Source organism: Pleuronectes platessa, chromosome 3 (genome assembly GCF_947347685.1).
Source record: "Pleuronectes platessa chromosome 3, fPlePla1.1, whole genome shotgun sequence".
In the NCBI taxonomy this organism is placed as follows: domain Eukaryota; kingdom Metazoa; phylum Chordata; class Actinopteri; order Pleuronectiformes; family Pleuronectidae; genus Pleuronectes; species Pleuronectes platessa.
This window is the reverse complement of record NC_070628.1, coordinates 6065999-6085705: the sequence shown is the minus strand read 5'-3', so window position 1 is coordinate 6085705 and position 19707 is coordinate 6065999. Positions and strand designations below refer to the sequence as shown.

The following is a 19707-nucleotide window of genomic DNA, read 5'->3' as shown; positions in this document are numbered from 1 at the left end:
CCCCTAAAAATCTAGACCGGGTGAAAAAAAGAACTTTAAGCTCCACATGACTGAAAACTATCGAATTAAAATACTGAACTATTTCTGTTCATAAAAATAATTGCTTTCAATAATAATCTCCAAACATTCAGACGGTGAGAAACCCGCAAAACTGAAATGAAGACAAGTTGCGTCACATTCAGAAAAAACAACTAAATAATTGGCCATAGACATTATCATATTTCTCATCTTCCCTAGATGCATTTTTCTGTAGGTGTTGCTCGGTTTTGTTCGACCAGTAGAATCTTATTATCCAACAACTTCACAGCTCTTCTTTTTATTTCAAATAAACCTTTTATCATTTCCACAAAACATAATATTTTTAAGCAGCAGCTGTTGCCTTGAGTTCACAGCGACAACCACCATAACATCTTTGACAAACCCAGCAGTGCTGAGTCATTATTGCTCTTTGTCACTGTGGACTGTTATCTCCCATGTCTCAGAGTCACTGACCTGTGCGGCCGGGTTAGCTCTGGGCTTTCCTGGCTCGTTCTGGTTAGTGTGAGTGGAGCTTAGCCGGGGTTTGGGGTTGGCGGCCTGAGGCTGAGCTCCGGGCTGCGTCTGGGGCTCGGCGGGGGGCTGAGCTCGAGGCTGTGAGGGAGCTTGTTCCCATTGAGCTGGGAGAGGGTAGGGGCTTGGCGGGATATGTGTGGCAGCGTAGGGAGTGGGAGTGAAGTTGGCGTAAGGGCTGGGTGGGATGTTAGCGTACGGACTTGGAGGCATCACAGCGTAGGGGCTCGGGGCGTATGGGCTGGTAGGGTGATGAGGCAGAGGACTCGAGGGAGGGCTCGTGATCGGGGACATGGGAGGGCTGGACACTGGGCTGACCAGGGCCATGGCCTGCATGGTCATCTGCTGAGCCTGGGAGACCAGAAACCACAGCGTTAGAATCCAAAACACGAGACAGGTGAACAGACACAGATCCTCACAGACGGTTTACCAGGATGATGGCCTGCTGGTTCACGATTGCCTGCTGCTGCCGGGCCAAAGCAGCCTGCTGGGCATCTGGAGGAGAGAGGAGCAGGTACACAGTGAACGGGACAGGGGGGGAATTAGGTTTTTCCTTTCCTCATATTTCTTTCCATATTTGATACGAACCAGGTGTCACAGGTGTCACAGGTGCCACAGGTGCCACGGCTGCAACGCGAGGCGACATCACACCTCCCACAGGAAGGACTCTCACAGCTGTGGACACACAAACAAACACACACAGATTTTTAAGTGTGTTTACTGCACTTTGTAATGATTTATGTAGCTCGTGAGTTACTTCCTGTGTGTATTTGTGTGTCTCTGGCTTTGTCCCAAATTATTCCATTAAGCTCATTATATTTTACACAAAATGAGGTGATTTACTTTAATCACTACAGTGTTAATTACAAAGTGTTGATGACTGAGTGAGTGACGGTTGTCTCTTGTGTCTGACCTCCAGGTGGAGGCGGGGGCCCCGTGGACGGCCCCTGCTGTTGCCACCCCCCTCCAACTCCCCCGGCCCCCTTCATCCTGCTGGAGAGTCCAGCAGCCGACTCGACTTCCTGTAAAATGCCAAACCTCAATAACATTTCTTTGTCCCTATGTTTCGAAGTAACATCTTAGAAATCATAGCATTTTTTGAGTTTTTTACTCCTTAATAAAATATTGAAATGTGTTTTGAATAAACTGAACTGATGTTTAAAGACTTTTTCTTCTCTGACTCCATTTAATATTTGATACAAAAGACATCTGCACAGTATTTATTTAATCAGTGCATTTGTGATGTGCACTTTCCTGAGAAAGAGATAAAAAAAGTGGATAACATTTTTGTGACGGGAGCTTTGAGTGTCAGATCAGTGACGACCTTCCTCTACAGCCGTTCCATCAGGAATCAGCCACTGACCCAACAAATCCACAGGACCATGTGCTCGTAGGCCATGTCTCATTAAATAGTCAGCCCTTCATTTCAGTGAGTGTCAGATCCTCGTAAGCGGATACGCCCGTTGCCTGGGTCGGAAATCATAGTGGCGATCTAGTCTGCGTGACAGTTACGGTAACTGGGTAACGTATGAAGTTGCTGGGCGGGAGAGGTCTGTAGAACACACCTGATACATGCTAATTCCTGTCAGTCACATCCGATAGCACGGCTAACATTCACCGCGCTGCCGTCGCGGCTGAAGACTGATCGAGCCGACGTGGCCAGGATTCAGAGAAGCACTGACCTGACTAAGAACGCATGGAGTGAACTCAACCACAATCATCTGCTATGACTGCAACTTCAATGTTTATAACAGTGGAGAAGTGTAATGTTTAAAGTCTGTGTCATCTTTATTTCACCTCCAAAAACAAATTTAATTTATGAGCTTTTTGTTTATTTTACTTTTTCAATTATTTAGCTATTCATTTCAATGATTTGTTGTCTTGTAAAGCACTTTGTGACCATGTGTTAAAAAGTTCTATATACATTTTCATTATCATTATATTATGATTAATGGTGGAGATAATTAATCCTATACGAGCAAACAGAAGACACGGATCTTATTAATATTAAATCATACAAGCTCACAGCAAACACTACATCTCTACAAATCTGCCACATATACAATCAGGATGTATAAAATAGAAACTGTCATATATCATTAAGACTTTTTATTTTTCCTGTGTTATAGCCAAAATATTAAAAACAGTAATTTAAGAAATGTTTGAAAATGTTCTTAAGAGTGAAAATTGATAATATCACATTGATGTATTATTCAGATCCTTTGCTCTGACCCTTGAAGTTGAGCTCAGGTGACCACACATGGGGAAGAGAGCCGGTTCTCCGTCTTCATCTTCACACAGTATGTAAATATAAGGCTCCTTGCTCATTAACACAGCTGCCAGCATGTAAATAACAACCTTAATTACGATGTGGACTCACTCCATGCTATTTTTCTGCCTAACAGCTCCTCAGAGTGGTCAGGTCAAGTGAGTTTCCCTGGGAGTGAGTTTCGTAACTTACCCCAGTTCCATCAGACAGCACAGGGTCAAACAGGCTGTCGAGATAACGATCCATCCCTCTCTGGGGCTCCGAGTCTGACAGAGGGGAAAAGAGGTGGGGGGGGGGGAGGAGAGGATGAGAGGAAGAGGAGAGACAGGAGAGGTGATGGTGTGACAAGGATGAGATGAGCGGACGAGGAGAGAGGAGAGAGGAGAGAGGAGAGAGGAGAGAGGAGAGAGGAGAGAGGAGAGAGGAGAGAGGAGAGAGGAGAGAGGAGAGAGGAGAGAGGAGAGAGGAGAGGTCGTCATTGACTGCTGTGATCAAAATCAATTGGGTGTTACTATGTTTGCTTGAATGTGAAGACCTACCATCAGAGCCGGGTATGGGTGAAGATATGAAATCATCCTTTCTGTCGAAGCCACCGCCCAACAGGCTTCTGTCAAACAACAACAAACACAAAACACTCAGAACAACTGCATCTTCATCAGTGAACCTGTCAGTGGAGGAAGAACTGCACCAAACCTTTTACTCTACACTGCACCAGCCGATGTGGCAAACTTGTTACAACCAGCTGCCTTTCATTCACACTTCACAGGCCAATATTCACACTCGTTTTATCTGAGATATATAAATATGATATGATATCTGGCTCTTTAGCTGCTTAATGTCTAATACTGTCTTCCAATTTTTTTTTTTAATGGTCCTGACCATTGGATTCAAGTCTAATGTCCAACGGAAATAATCAAAATCTCCAAGAAATTTAGAATTGTTAAGACCATGTTTAGAAAATTTGAGATAAATTGATTGATTGATTGACCATGGGCACGATCTAAGTTCTCTGAAAAGGATTTTTGAGTCAAACACCAAATAAAAACACTTGTAGGGTCGAAGAAATACTGGTAATGTGTCTTTTTACATCTGGAAGAGAACCTGGAGTTTCACTGAGACACTGTTTCCTCTCCATGCTCACTACAATTTGAGGTCCAATTCTCAGTCTCAAGAAATATAGCTCAGAAATGTCTGTCTGTGATTCAGGATGTTCGAACCAGTCTTTCGCTTTTGGGTTCAATCCTTGGTGAATTTTCAGTTTGAGTCTGTGACCGAAAAACTCACTGTGCTAGAGAAGTGTTTGGAAGTTCAGTGAATTCTGAAGAGGCAGAAAAGTTAGGGAAGCTCATTCTTAAAATGTGGAAATGTAAAAAAAAATGATCAGCTTCTGAAAGACATCAGTTACACATTCACATTATGAATTAATTATTGCGAATTAATTATTGTAATAAATTGCCCTTCATGTATTAATCTCACATGCTAGCATTGGTCCGCACTCTGGTCGGTTCCTGTGCAGAGATGATGAAGTAGCTGCTGTGTTTGGGGAAGTCGGAAGGAAGCTCCAGGTCCGACATCAAGTCCAGGACGTAGTCAGACCCCTCCAGCTCCACCCACTGGGCCGGCTCCTTCAACAGCACCGACCAGCCTCGACGGCCCTCCACTACCCCCCTGAACACACACACACACACACACACACACACACACACACACACACACACACACTCACACACTTAATATATGTATATAACAACCATTTACAACATTTCTTTATAATCCAATCCGTGTATTCAGTGCTTATGTTTTACTGTCATGTGATACCTGTGTTGTAAGATGTCTTTGGCCATTTCTTCTCCTGTTGTCCAGGAGTGCAGAGGACACAGGAAGGACACACCTGACACAGAACAATCACAATGCAGACATTAAAACACCGACTGACACACAGATATTACTCCACCAGAAACTACCGGTGTGTTTTCTCATCTTGGCCGATATTAAAAGTCGTTGGAATCAGATTCAAGAATATCTCCACAGCCAAGTTGGAAGCACTGATCCCTGTCTGTCAGTGAGCATCCTCCAGCAGCGACAGACACAAACTCAGCTGCTGAGCCAGAGCGAGTATCAGGTGTTGTCTAATCCTCTGAGGACAGATTAGCTTAATGAGAGGAGGAAATGAGAGAGAGAGACTTAAACTCTTCTGTTGAATAGAGTGTACATCGACGGGGCTCAGGTAAACAACACAAACAAGACGGGTGAGGTTGTGTCGACAAGAGGAGACGGACTCAAACAGAGTCGATGCTAATGGGATGGTGTTACTTGGATATGGTGCAGGGATGTAACCAGTGATTTAGACCAGTCACAGCACAAATGTATTCATGGGAAAAACCGGTAAATGCAAAATAAGTACTTTTTTCTAACATGCAGGGGGGATGCAAAGTTCCACACAAGCACTCAGGTTTATTCCTCTTTGTTTTATTTCTCCATTATTTAAACAAAAAGTCTCTTCAGAGTCCAGTAAATTTCTATTCTTACTGAAGAATTATGCTTTTTTTCTAGATCTAGCACAAATGGCAGCATAAAATGTTTATAATAAATATTCCAAATGCAGGTGTTTGTCCAGGGCCTTCTTCCAAAACAGTCCACACATTTAAAAACTCATTGTTTGTAATTGTGTGTACTCACCATCAAAGCAGTGGATGTGCAGGACGGTGTGAGCCCTCTTGCGATTGGCCGTCCACTCCAGCAGACAGGGCGGGTACGTCCGGACGTACTCGGGCCCGATGCTCAGCCGCTGCAGAGCCTGAAGCAGCCGGTGCTGACACACGCAGTCGTAGCCCTCTGGACCGTAGTCTGACACAAACCTGCGACAACAAACATGAACAGAGGAAGATCTGTACAGCAGCTGCATGGGGTCGTGTGCACAGGGACACGGGTGAAGAGGAGAAGAAGGGAATAGAAAGTCCAGAGCTGACAGGGCTTAAATTGTTATATATCAATATCTCTAGTAGATAGTTTTCTTCCTCCTGCCATTGACATTATGTTTGTACCCATGTCTTACTTCAGCAGATACTTGGCCAGTCTTTGAGAGGGCAGGAAGGCAGAGAGACAAGAGGAGAGGAGGAGCCAGCCGCGCTCTGAATTCAAGATGTTCGGATTCCTCCACACCTAAAACAGGAGAGGAAATTAGAATCTTAACTGAGATTATGTGCAATTCTGACTGTTCAGTCTTTCTTTAAAAAGAGAGAAAGCTCTCACCTGATTGGCTACTTGAACCAGGATCTCATCTCGGAGGCTGGGATTGGCCAGTCCTCTCTGGATGATGTAGTTCCCAAACAGATTCTCCTGAGCCCCATTCAGGTCCGGATCACCCATGAACCGAAGTATCTGTCAAAATCACACAAACAGATGCAAAACATATTCTGTAACTTGAAAAACCACCTCACATTTGTAAAGGCTTTAATGTTTGTTTGTTTTTATTAAATGCTTTTTAGCCTCTTATCCACAAATTACATTCTGTCCACTGAATTTAGAGCTTTTGCTGAAGTCTGTCTAGGGTGAGGATTTTCAGAATAATTGTAGAAACTATATCATTGTAGATACAATGGGACACAATTACAGATGATCACATGACATATGACCACATTAGGGTAGAAATATAAGAGTGAAAAGGTTTATAAAGGTCCTGAGAAAGCTCATTCATCCACATAAAATGTCTAAATTGCATAAGGGTTCCTCCGGATTCACAAAATCAACTGGAAACTTTGCAGGTTTTAACCAACTGGCAGCAAGAATAAAACCCCTTTAAGCCCAAACACTTTAAAAAAAGCTTACGACACATCTGTGCTTAGAATACATGTTAAATGATGTTAAAACAAGGTTTGGCTGCTGCCTCTGAGATCCTGGATTTAGACTTTGAGTTCTCCTGTTAAACATAAATGCAACACGATGTTTTCATACCAGAATGAAAATGTTCAGGGATCCTTGTCTCAGCTCCTCATCCTGTCTAATCAGAGAACAATCCAGAGGAGCTGTCAGCGACCCGAACAACGGCTCCTACAACACACACACACACACACACACAGATAAATGATTACACAAAAAAAGTGTTGACAATATTTACATGGACAAGCAGGACGACAATACTGTGGTTTGTCCTGTGAAGCTGCGGAGTTCCATCTATGTTTTATTCATATCTTCATGCAGTTTAACAATAATATCATTCTTTGTGTGTTTTTTGTGCGTGTTTACCCTAAATATGGCCCGGATGTAGTGTGTCATGAGGTAGTTGTTGATGTCCAGGGGCAGGGTGAGCTGAGGGTCAACCTGAACCTTTGGAGCCTGGACCACGGCCAAGCAGTCAGAGTGCAGCTCTTCACCACCTGTGAGCATGCACAGACACACACACACACACACACACACACACACACACACACACACACACACACACACACACACACACACACACACACACACACACACACACACACAAACACAAACACATACACACACACACACCGAAGGCCATGTGTCATTGCAGAAATAGTGCACGGTGCATATTGAAGCTGCCTGCACACAAGGTGGAACACATCTGTAGATGAAAGTGTATTTATAGACTGAGTGTTGTGTTTGTCTAGATTTGTGGTTTGTTATTAATGTGCAACATCTATTTATTCAGTCACATGATGAAGTTGATGATGATGATGATGACCTCATAAGCTCTTCGTCATGGGGTCCAATAGCAGTGTGTGTTTGTGTATGTATGTGTGTCTATGTGCAGGTGTGTGTGTACCTGAGGCGACCTGCAGCAGGGCTGCCAGCTCAGCAGGGATAGGCAGTGTTGTCACATTCACCACTTCTCTATTGACTCGATCCTGCACACATTGCAAACACAAACCAACACTTACGTTGCATCACACACTGACACAACATCATCTTCTCCCTCCTCCTTCTCAGACACTTCACATCAGTTCCCTCACTCACCTCCTCTGCCCTCCTTGCCGGCTCCACCACTGTCTGACAGAAAGAAAACAGCATCACACTTGTTTTTATTACTGTAAATATCAATACAAGTTTCTCAGCTCACAGACACACAAACACAAACACAGTGCACATACCCTCATGTAACGCTGGCGGCTGACGATAAGCAGCACGGCCGAGCGGAACCTTCTGAGGTACCTCCTCCTCAGAGCAAACTTTTTTCTGTCCAAGAAAACACAATAAACATGGAGGATGGATTATTCATACATCAGAGAGATAGAGAGTGGGAATTTTAGAGAAGTTATAATTTCAAGTCATTTCCTTAATTCAATGTCATTTTGATCTCTGAAACATCAATACAGTCAAAATGAAGTGATCATTTCACATTTGATTGATATGTAAACTTGCATCATGTCCGTCTGGCCCTGAGTGAGAAACCCATCGCCTGTGATGGACGTGCTTGACCTTAATTCTCTGTCCCCGTCTCCTCACATCGAGGACAAGAGAAGTGGGTTGTCCGTGCTAAGCTTCGACCTATTTGGCTCCCGTGAAACCAAACACTAAAACCTAAATAGCAACGCTAAGGACTGAAACTCCAGACCGGAGCAGGACAGTGGGCTAAAGACAGTTTAGAGTCCACCTCCAGGAGGAGACTGATGATACTGACGAACTGAGGACAAGGGGAAGAAACCTTCTTCTTCTTCTTTCTTTGTACAACCAGAATATTACAAAGAGGCATTTCTTTTGTATTTGTATTTATATAAAGAAGAAACGAGCTATTAAATCTCACAGTCGTGGACGTACTGGCAGCTGAGCTCTCGGGAGCATTACCTCGCCACGTAGCCTTTGCAGCGAGCTTCAAACAGAGTCACGCGGCGCCGGAACTTGATGAAGTTCTTTCGGACGAAGCACATGCGTGTGTATCTCTGCAGCGTCATGGCAGCGAGGTGCAGCACACGGTCACGCTTCCCCTCCAGCAGCTGATACAACTCCTCTTTCAGGAAAATCTAAAACACACACACACACACAAGTAAATCTATATTCAACCGGATTTATTTGGAACACTTGGTATTATTTCACCTCACATCTCCTGCCTGTGCGTGGGCCTTCGTTTTACTGGGGGAGCTCACCTTGCTGACTCCCAGCTGGTACGAGCCGCTCTTCACCGGGCCGAGCTTGTGGAGCATGATGACACAGTTTTCACCGTCTGCAGGCGGAAGATCCCTGAGGCAGAGGAGGCCTTTATACCTGTGTGCACATACGAGCCCACACACACAAGTTCAATGTGAAATCTGCATTCTGAAGTTAGTATGAAAATGTGTCTTAACTCTGTGAATCTGGGACTCAGTGTAAGTTTGACTCACTTCATTCTGGGTTTTAACATTTTGAGTTTAGTCGTTCCACTGTGAATCTGATGGAGTGTGAATGTTGTTTCTTGTGATAAGTACTTCAGCAGTCAGTAGTCAGAGGTGCTGTGAGATCAATTGGCTCTAACTGCCTTCCTGCTGCAGGAGCAGGCGAGAGCCAAATGGGTATTTCAGCGTAGAAAAATGGTGTGTGAACTATTCTTTTGGCAGAGAAAGCAAATAGGTCAAGTAATTTCGAGAGTGTTGAGTTGTAATGGGCCCGAGTAAACCTGAACGGGAGGCTGCTATAATCTGTATTTTATCTTGAGGGTCACACGGGTCAATTGCCGCTCACATTTGTCACGTTTACTGAAAATGAGTAAATCACCAACCTCGATAAGAAACTGCGAAAGTTCAATCTGATTGGATAACCGTCCTTCCTGATAAGGATGGTCTCCATGATGCCAGAGTAATGCAGCTGAGCGTTGACCAGCTCCATGTCGAATGCTCCCGGCTCCTACACACACACATAACAACTCACATGAGCTGCATACAATAGATCACAAAAATGCAAATAATCACCGCAAACCTGCACACAAAAATATACCTTATGGTGGTTTGGCTTGATGCATCGCACAAAATAAGGGTTACACCTGTCACAGATAGATGAGAACGAATGGATGGGGAGAAAAAAATGAACGAACAGATTGATAAAGGATGAGTAATGTTTATCCTGTGTAAGGAAGTCATCTCTCAAACAGGAAGGGAACCGAAGCAAAACCAAACGTTCTGAGCAGAAAATTGAAACGCTGAGCTGCTTCAGAGCAAACTGATCTCCAGAGGCTCCTGATTTCATGAGTGATTGAGCTCAAATTAAGCAAATAAAATTCATCTGCCTGAGAGAGGAAATGGCTCCAACCAACGGTGACATTTGGAGATTTTAACGTTGCCGAGGTTGATCCCTGAACACCGATACAAAACCAATGGTTCACATCTCATTGTCAGTTTTAGGCACAAGCCCATAATATTACATGTGTCATTGATTTGGGCTGTGGAATAAATCAGTCACTCCTCAGGGATCATCATTTCATACACACTCTCTATCTTGCAGGGAATTTGAGACACTTTGTTTAGGACAGTAAACATTATATGGTCATTATCATTATGGTACAAAGACCTGTTGGGGGGTTTCCTACAGATTAAGTGAGAGGTGTTTTCAATGCGAACCTTTCCATCTTCTCCAGCAGCTCCTGCAGGCTGCTCTGAAACTTCGCACTGACCGTGTTGGCCTGGTGGCGTCGGGCCGCGCTGCTGCGTCGCACATTGGACAGCTGCTGAGACACCGACTCCGAGTGCTTCAGGAAGAGGCTGGAGACCATCTGGATACACGTGTCAAGGGATTAGCAATAGGCCAACTGACTGACATCCTATAGATACTGGTTATTAAATTGGGGAATGTTTGCCCGATAGGAAACAAGTGTGTGTTTGTGTGTGTTTGTGTGCGCTCACTTTGTTCCTGCTCTGGGTGAAGAGGTCCAACACATCCTGACGGACCATGTCGAAGTTCTTATCCAAGAATTTAGTCACCTGCACCACAAACCGTGAAAATATATTTCTAACAGGAAGGAGATGAGGTCGATATAGAATGAGATAATTTATAGAAAAGATATTTTTTGAGGGTTCAATGAAATAAGTTGACAAAAAGGTGTTGAAAGTCCAATTAGAGTCATTTTCTATAAAGCTAAAAGGGAAAACAATTGAAAAACGGAGCGAAATTAAATCAGGGTTCATTCACATTTTGACCAATGGATTTCCATGACTGAACATTTTGTGAAATCTCGGTGTATACGCGAAAAAGTGAGTATACACCGAGTATTTAAACTAACAATGAGAATCCCAAGGCACACAGTATACCTTAAATTGCACAAACCCAAGTATGCCTGCTTATATTTTGAGCATATTTCTTTGAAAGCATATGATTTATTTAAAACTCAGTGTAACTGAAAGACATGAAAATATGAAAATAACAAATTTTCATGACTATTCCAAAACTTTTGGGATTTTATTTTTTTCCATTACTTTTCCAGGCCTGGAAAAACACAATTTAAAATTCCATGACTTTTCCAGGTTTTCCATGACCATAGGAACCCTGGAAAATGGAAAACCAGTAAGAAAGAAAGAAAGAAAGAGGATGCACCTGGTAGGTGACCCTCCCGGCGTAGTGCCTCAGGGTGAACTCCGGCAGCGGCATCTTTGGCCTGGAATACAGCGGGTTGTTTCCATGGTGATAGTGGCACTTCTGAAGGAAGGTGTGGTCCGTTGCCTGGCGACGGTTGGAGACAGTTAAAGGAATATGAATCTCTACAGCACAAACACATGTTGCCCACGTGTGTCGGGCAGATTGCTCCACTCAGTTACTCGTGTAGCCTCGTGTTCATATTTCACTTTGAGCATCGGAGACGCTCTGTAATGCGTTTATCTCAATATGAGCTCAGTCTGCTCCACGTGTTAGGAGCCCCAGGAATAATGAGAGCAGCAGGTTGGCAATTAAGTGTTCATGTGGGATAGTTGTGTATCGATCGGAACGGGGCTACAATACGCTTCAATCCCCGGGTTTATGAGAAATCCAATATGTGAGATGTTGTTTTTTTTCTCCCCCAAATCAATTTCTTCTGAAAACTGGGGAATTATTTGAACCATGAATTGGCCATTGTCTTCTTTCCCCCCCATTATGCTCAAATAGTGAGAGATTTGTAGAGTTTTATAGTATATTTAGCTAAGATATCTTTTGAGCATGGTTATAAACCATGATGACATGTTACCATCTTAGGTTTGTTGATTCTGAAATTCTCAGGCTTTTTAAGTACTATTCCATATGTCTATGTTAGTTCTCCCCCTTCTTGGAATGATCTTTGACCTAGGGAATAGTCTCTGACCTGCTAATGGATGGGTAAAGATTTAGCAGGCAACTTCAACTTACGGTACCAAAACATGTCCTTTTGTCCAAAGCTACTTACAATTAGTACACTCAACATGTTATGAGGGACCATTTAGGGGTTCAGTATCTTGCCAAGGACACTTCGGCATGCAGATGGGGAAGAGTGGGGATTGAACCGGCAACATTATTGTTGGAGAACGACCACTCTACCCCCTAGGCCACACCGCCCCATCTACTTGTATATAGCCTTATGAAGGAAGGCCTTATAAAGTATACTTGTAGGTACTGAGTCCCTGGTGTCCTTCCCTCAACATCAACAACTTCAACAACAACATCGATCTCTCGGCTGCTTAGAATATACCAAAGTTTCTTGATATCTAAGTCATCATGTTTATATATCTTTAAAAATATAAATGAAAAGTTCGGTTTCACAGGTGTGGACGTACCTGAGGGAAACCACACTGGTCGTCCAGTATGCGCAGTATCCCATGAGGCTTAGCAGCGATGAGGTCAAGACAGGCCTGGTTGTGGCTGAAAGGCTTCTGCTGCCACTCGATCTGCTCCCGCATGTACTCCTCCTACACACAGCACACAACAGGTCATCAGGTTGGTTTATATAAAACTCTTCCGACTCCACTGTTGCTTTTTTTTGTCCACTTCATTTGGAAGTGCCATGTTGTCCACTGTGGTTTGTGAGTTTTAACGACCTGTTGTCAGATAACAAAAGAGGCTGTTTGTCTTTTGACTTTACTGAATCTTTCCAGACCTCCTGAATGGAAACAAAGGGCGTTTAAATCTTTATAAGGCTTCAGTTTATGGGTGATTTGGACCTTCAGACTTTTCAATTGCAGAAAGTTGAGACAGAATTAAACAACAGAAGAAGAAAAAGAAGCATAAGCCTTACCATTAAGTTAAAGGTTTCATCTATAGGATAAACAAGAAGTTTTCTTAATCAGCATGTACACTTTCCATGCACACAAAGTTCATCAGATTACTCACAAAACTGACATATTAAACACTATTGTAACCTGTAGTTATACAAGTGTGCATTTATTGAACACACAACAGTCAGTAATTCGACTCCCCTCCTATCCTTGACCTTTGATACCATTTATTTTTATGCATCACTGATATAAGCTGTGATGTGCCGCGTTCTGACTTCTTCTTTGTGTGTTGCTGTGTGTTGACGCCTGTGTACAGACAGTGAGGAGCTCTGCAGTGAGAGCGCACAGCTTTTTGCTTGTGGCGCTAATGTGTCAAAGTTTTTCTAAATAATCAAATGCTGAGCTTCCGGAAGCCGACAGAAGAGACTTACTGTTACTGGGGCTTTAAAAGAAATTAATCTTGACTACAAGGATGAATTGCTACTCGTAATGACCTCTCGCTTCATCTCCACGCTCTGCGTCACAGTCAGACTTTCTCTGTCGGAAGTATTAGTCATGGACATGTGCACATTTAAAAAGCTGATTAGAAGACCTCTAACACAAATATAGATATATGTATAAAATGCTGAATAACTATATTTGAATGTGCAGTCTCACTATATTTTTTTTGTCTGGTCTTTTGAGACACAAACCACCCAATAATTCCTCGTTAAGAAAACGTGTGGTAAAAAAATAACTTGTAGTTTTGCTGACCTGCTCCTCCTGGAAGATGACCTTGTTGAAATAGAACTGCAAAGTTTCATTGGCGTAGTTGATACACAACTGCTCAAAACTGTTCACCTGTAGCTCCTGCAGGGCAAAGAGCAGAGATGTCGGGGGAGTCGTTTGTGTGGGTTAAACCTATTATACGTCAGCTCTGATGCATTATTGAGCAGGATATCGTGTTTTTCGGGGCGTGACCTCAAATCCATAAATGTCCAGTATGGAGATGGAGAGGGCTTCGTTGCGAGGGTAGACCCGTCCGTTGATGCGCTCCGTCAGCCAGCTGAACAGTAGCGAGTACAGGATCTTGGCAACAGCATCTCTATGAAGAACACACAATAAGGTTTCTATGGAAACAGAAAGCCCGGTTCCTATGGAAACAGAGGACATCTGAAAAATCCACCCCCCCCCCCCACCAGCCCCCCCCCCAGCCCTGTCGTCCTTTTGTCCTCACATGCCTCTGCCAAAGATTGGAGGGGAATATCAAAGATGGCTCACTATCTCTAGTATTCTCCTGGTACAACTTTAGAGAGTGAGTGAATGAGGAAATTAAAAACATTTCAAACAGGACTGTCAGACGATTGATCGGGGGGGAAACGATTGAATTTAAACAGATACTCGACTCAGACTTTTATTCACCTGGCGTCCACAGCGCTCTCCACAGTGAGCGGAGTGTAGATCTTCTCTCGCACTGTATCCTAGGAGTCAAGCACACCTGTTGTCAAACAACATCTCTTTAACCACCACATACAAAAAAGTCTGTGTGTCTATAATGAATGTGAAGTGTGTGTTCTCCTCACTGTCAGTTTGAAGGTGACAGATTTCTGCAGGCCGTCGGGTGAGATCTGCAGCAGCTCAGCGACAACCCGGATCTCCTGCCCACTCACCACCGACGCAACCTTCTGACCCTCAGCCTGCAGGGACATGCACCACACACAGACACACACAGGCACACACACACACACTCGCATAAATGAATTTTCCTTTTTGCAGCCGAGGGAAAATGATAATAATGTTGATCGATGATGGTATCAGTGTGTGTGTCTGTGTGTGTGTGTTTGTGTGTGCGTGTGTGTGTGCGTGACAGACCTGGTGGGGCTGGAAGTAAACGTTCCCCAGATGAAGAACAGAGGACAGCAGTCTGTAGATGCCGTTCTGCTCCTCTGGGGTGAAACGCAGAATGTCCATGGCACTCAGCAGACGCCTGAAGTCCTCTCCGTCATCCTTCCCCTCTATGGTACAATCCCCTCCCTACACACACACACACACACAGACAGACACATACACACATACACACACTATTATCAGCAGCCGCATACTTACCCTGAGCACAATTCATCACCGCTCTAATTAAAGAGTGACTTATCAGGAGCTGAAACTCTTGTTTCTGGGAACATTCAGAAGTTCACAGTCTCACCTTGCTGCAGTGAGGTAGAAAGGCAAAGTAAAGATGTGACACTTTCCACCAATGAGGACAGTGAGGCAGGACTTTTCAGCCTGCTGCTAAGATACTCTTTAAACTAGAATGGCATCAGTAGAGAGCATACCTCAGTCCACTTTAATTCAGTCAAGCTGGACCAAATTTCACAAACTCTCAGATATCAGTTCCCTAAATTCAGCAGTTTGTTTTCCGGTCAAAGACAAATTGATTCTCCCCTTTGGAAAACTGTGAAAATGTCAAGAAAACATTTGCAATAGTGAAGAAGTGAAAAACAAATCCTGGAGACATCGGTTTGTCCAGATCTGCACTAACTTTAAATCGCTTCCTTCTTGGCCCATGTCCCATCCTTTGAAAAAAGATTGAAAAATAACCTCCGTGGTGAAGGTTAACAACCAGACCCCAGTTGCTGGTAGTAGAAACCACAAACTCTACGTCAATGGAAATCTGAACAGTTTAGCATCTTGAATCACAGGGCTATGAGCAACGAGTCAGTGTCTTAATGGGAGAAACTGTTTGTAAAGCAAACTGAGGATCTCAATGCAAAAAGAAATCTGATGATTCATGAACCTGTAGCCAATCCAACTGGTATAGTATTCACAGTTTTAGTTTAGCACTTGGCTAATAAACACTAAACACAACACACAGCTGAGGTTTAGGTGAATGTCATTAGTTCTGCAGGAATTTGGACAGAAAGTGGAAAGGATGATGCTTCTAGATGACAAGTTAAAAAATGGTAATCGATCCAGTGACTGCACAGACATCCCAGTAGAGATCAAAAATATCTAATTCATGAAGTGTTGGAAAAGTCAGAGTATCCTACAGGGGCCACAGACAGTTCCATAAACCTTTAATGGTGAATAGCTGTTGAGACACTTCAGTGTGGAGCAGAGTGATGGACGTCTACAGTTTTTATTATTCACATGAAACTATCTGAAAAGGCTAAATCCCGTTGAACTACTCCCAACTCTCTATATGTATAAATCGGCTAATTGCATTTTATCGTTCATCAAACCTGAGATGCAGAAAACTTCCACTCAAAGGTCACTCACTCGGAATTTGGCCACAACAATGAGTTTTATTCTCGTGTCATTAATCACACGATAGAATAAATGTCACGTTTTATAGAAATTGACATCTCATTTGTTAACGTGACTGTTTAATAGATTGCGGGGACCACTCCTTAACCGTGTCCTGTGTGTGTGTGTGTGTGTGTGTGTGTGTGTGTGTGTATGTGTGTGTGTAGCGGTGTTTGCTTCTTCAATTGTGTGTGTACCTGATTCAGATAGTAGTAAGTCTCAGGTTCCTGCAGATACAGTGGGGTCTTCTCGTGGGGAGGAAGACCAGCTAACATCTCGTAGAAGATGTGGTAGTTCCTCTCTGATTTGGCCTGTGCATGAACACACACACAGACACACACACACACTCTTCGATTAAGATGCGTGGTGGTAGATTTCCTGACATTCAGATGTTACAGTAGAAAAAGGAAAGACACATATATGCCCAGTTAGATGAAGAGCAACCTGTTAGACACCTCTTGTTATGTCGGCTGCTACAATCTCATCTTTCTCACGGTGACTCACATGTAAGAAGACTCCACTTGACCTGCTGTGTGCGTGTGCGTGTGTGTGTGTGTGTGTGTGTGTGTGTGTGTGTGTGTGTGTGTGTGCTTTTCACCTGAAAGACAATGCGAGACTTCTCCAACAGGTACTGAGACGTTATGGCACCGCTGATTACACCCCTGGTAAATGACACGCACACGCACACGCACACACACACACATACACACACATAGAGTTAAGTAACAGGTCATGCATGTGTAATGTGCTCAGGTCTCTGTCACAGCTCTGTGCTACTGGGACATGTCAGATTAATCAATACTTCAAACCAAAGCAATTAAATACAATGACACATATATCAAGACATTTATCTGACATTTTATGATTAAAATCTTTTTCGGCCGATTGTTAAATATGTTGGAACTTCTTGCCAAAAGTTTGTTTCAGTAAAACAAAAGTCCAAAATGGACTTTTGTTTTCTCAAAACTGTTGTTGATGTTCGGTTCTTGTTTAGTTGTAATCACTCACTCCTCCATGTAGATCTGCGTGTATTTGCCAAAGCGTGAAGAGTTGTCATTGCGCACCGTTTTGGCATTCCCGAAAGATTCCAACAGGGGCATGGCCTCCAGGATCTGACCAATCACCGGACACAGTAATGTTACCTTTAAACAGGGATGCTCATCATGTCAAGAGACGAAGAACAAGAGGAGGAAACACTTTACCTCTATCTGATGGTAAATGAAAGAAAACAAGGGAGAGGGAGGGAAAACAAAGTTAGATTGAATGACCACAGTATTTTGTGAACATTTTGTATTTGCATGAATGTACTTATAGGTACATATGTATATATATATACACATAATAAAACATATATGTACCTGTTGTGTGATGTTGCGTTTGTGATGTATGGCTGTCAAGTAACGTAGGATTAGTTTCGTAGCTTCCGTCTTTCCTGACCCGCTTTCTCCGCTGTCACAACAGAAACAGTTCACCGGAGTATTTTCATAACTTTTCCAATTATTAGTACATTTTGAACAAAGTGAAATCGACAGAAAACTAAACGTATACTTCAAAAATATACTAGAGGCCATTTTGTACCTGATCACAATACACTGGTCCTTTTTGGCATCCATCATGGTGGTATACGAGAGGTTAGCAATGGCAAAAAGATGACTGCAACACAACAAAACCTTTTCAATTAACAAATGTATTGTACGTGTTAAGTGTGTTTGTCTTTGTGTGCGTGTAGACCAACCAACACCAGTGACACCGGAGCCTCCCACTAACACCGGAGAGTGTCGGCATTTACACCTTTATTTACCACCACACTGCATCTCGGAGCACAGCTCACGACACATGTAGACAGATGTAGTACAACAGTATAATCACAGGAGCTCCCAGCCTCAGAGGTTTCAGTTAAAGGTTAGAGGGTTTGGTTTATCTCCTCCTCTCCGAGGCACAAAGCACCGAGAGACCTCATAAATCTACCAGGACCTAACCCTCCTCTGCATTTGTTATTTTAATGGGACAATAATGTTCAAACTGTGTTTCTTTCTCCTTCTTTCTAACAAAATCGACTAAAGGGCAAAGTAATAATAGTAAAAACATATCCCTAGAGGGGCTGGAGTAAATCCCAAGTGACATTGGCCAAGGGAGGGAAGGGGGGACACCCTGGACAGGTTGTCATCAAAGATGGAAAACCATTCACTCCCACATTCACACAATGGGCAATTTAGAGTCTGCAATTAACTCTGTGGACTGTGGGGGGAAGATGGAGTACACAGACAAAACGACACACACACATGGGGAGAACATGCAACCACCAGCTGAACTGGGATTCAAACCAAGAACCTTCTTGCAGTCCCAACCACTGCAAATTGAAGGTCTTGTCCTATGAGATGCAGAGTTACCTTGAACAATACATTTTTGATTAATATGTGATGTCATTTTCTGACTTAATCGTGACTTCTCCATGGCATCACTGATTATATGATATCATATGGTGGAGAATGACTTTCTGAACATTATAATATTTAGACTGTCTCTCTAATTCTAATAAGTAGAAAATCTTTCCTGAAAAGCAGTTTCTCATCACTTCCGATCAGATTTAATCAAAATCTACAATACTTTTCCTGCTCATAAAAAAGAAAAGCAACACAAACATACACACACACACACACACGCACACACATCAAACACCATCCTCCGTGCTCATGTCTCCATGGAGATAACACTGACTTTAATTGACATTCATTTCCTGGAGACTCATCAAACCTTGACCAATCCCATTACTTCCTGAACTCCGACCTTAAAATATGATTTCACTATAAAATTTATACAATTACTTTAGATTAGACCACATTATTTGACTGAGTAAAGAGATTAGGTAATAAAACACACACACACACACACACACACACACACACACACACACACACACACACACAGACACAGACACACACACACACACACACACACACACACTCCTGGGTCTTACGGAGGGTTGTCGCCCAGGCCCCGGCCTTCATACTGAAGCACCATGTCTGTGCCGTAAACGTTCAGCAACTTGTAGGGATTCACAGACACGAGGATGCTGCCTATGTACGTCTGTGTGGTTGAGGGTAGAAGAGAGAGAGGGAGAGAGAGAGAGACAAAAGGATAAGAAGGAGAGTGGATGAGTGGATGTAGCTGACCATGACATTTGAAGATATTTGTTATCTAATTTGCATTCTGGAAATGAGGTATACATAGACGTGTTCCTGGTCGTAGCGCTTCTTCAGGTTCATCAGAACAGTGGTGTCATTCAGCTCACTGAAATCAAACAACGAGGAAATTAAACACACACACACACTTGCACAGAGCACATTTTGTCCCACTGGAGCACAATTCCCACACTTGCTTTGATTTCCCAAAAATTAATTATGCTTCAATGTTACTCAATGACTTTCTCGGTGCAAACTAAAATGATGGGATGTTATGAATCACACA

At 43.2% G+C, this 19707-nt stretch overlaps 1 protein-coding gene across 1 annotated transcript in view; it reads right to left on the bottom strand.

Annotated features, from left to right (window-relative positions):
- myo15ab (myosin XVAb) overlaps positions 1-19707 on the bottom strand; it is a 47316-nt gene that overhangs the window by 18859 nt on the left and 8750 nt on the right. Inside the window, exons 11-48 of the mRNA XM_053418793.1 lie at positions 19467-19530; positions 19217-19326; positions 17818-17892; positions 17598-17688; positions 17442-17447; positions 17248-17351; positions 16838-16901; positions 16437-16550; positions 14812-14973; positions 14523-14636; positions 14362-14420; positions 13921-14044; positions 13714-13809; positions 12523-12654; positions 11336-11461; positions 10648-10725; positions 10366-10517; positions 9746-9791; positions 9531-9655; positions 8923-9040; positions 8624-8799; positions 7905-8014; positions 7796-7866; positions 7605-7686; positions 7064-7194; positions 6773-6868; positions 6071-6199; positions 5874-5980; positions 5498-5676; positions 4637-4709; positions 4295-4486; positions 3331-3425; positions 3011-3084; positions 1463-1571; positions 1138-1224; positions 980-1044; positions 589-900; positions 493-516 (exon numbers count right to left, since the gene is read on the bottom strand). Coding sequence (XP_053274768.1) covers positions 493-516; positions 589-900; positions 980-1044; positions 1138-1224; positions 1463-1571; positions 3011-3084; positions 3331-3425; positions 4295-4486; positions 4637-4709; positions 5498-5676; positions 5874-5980; positions 6071-6199; positions 6773-6868; positions 7064-7194; positions 7605-7686; positions 7796-7866; positions 7905-8014; positions 8624-8799; positions 8923-9040; positions 9531-9655; positions 9746-9791; positions 10366-10517; positions 10648-10725; positions 11336-11461; positions 12523-12654; positions 13714-13809; positions 13921-14044; positions 14362-14420; positions 14523-14636; positions 14812-14973; positions 16437-16550; positions 16838-16901; positions 17248-17351; positions 17442-17447; positions 17598-17688; positions 17818-17892; positions 19217-19326; positions 19467-19530 — 4072 coding nt within the window. The remainder of the gene's footprint in view (positions 1-492; positions 517-588; positions 901-979; positions 1045-1137; positions 1225-1462; positions 1572-3010; positions 3085-3330; positions 3426-4294; positions 4487-4636; positions 4710-5497; positions 5677-5873; positions 5981-6070; positions 6200-6772; positions 6869-7063; positions 7195-7604; positions 7687-7795; positions 7867-7904; positions 8015-8623; positions 8800-8922; positions 9041-9530; positions 9656-9745; positions 9792-10365; positions 10518-10647; positions 10726-11335; positions 11462-12522; positions 12655-13713; positions 13810-13920; positions 14045-14361; positions 14421-14522; positions 14637-14811; positions 14974-16436; positions 16551-16837; positions 16902-17247; positions 17352-17441; positions 17448-17597; positions 17689-17817; positions 17893-19216; positions 19327-19466; positions 19531-19707) is intronic.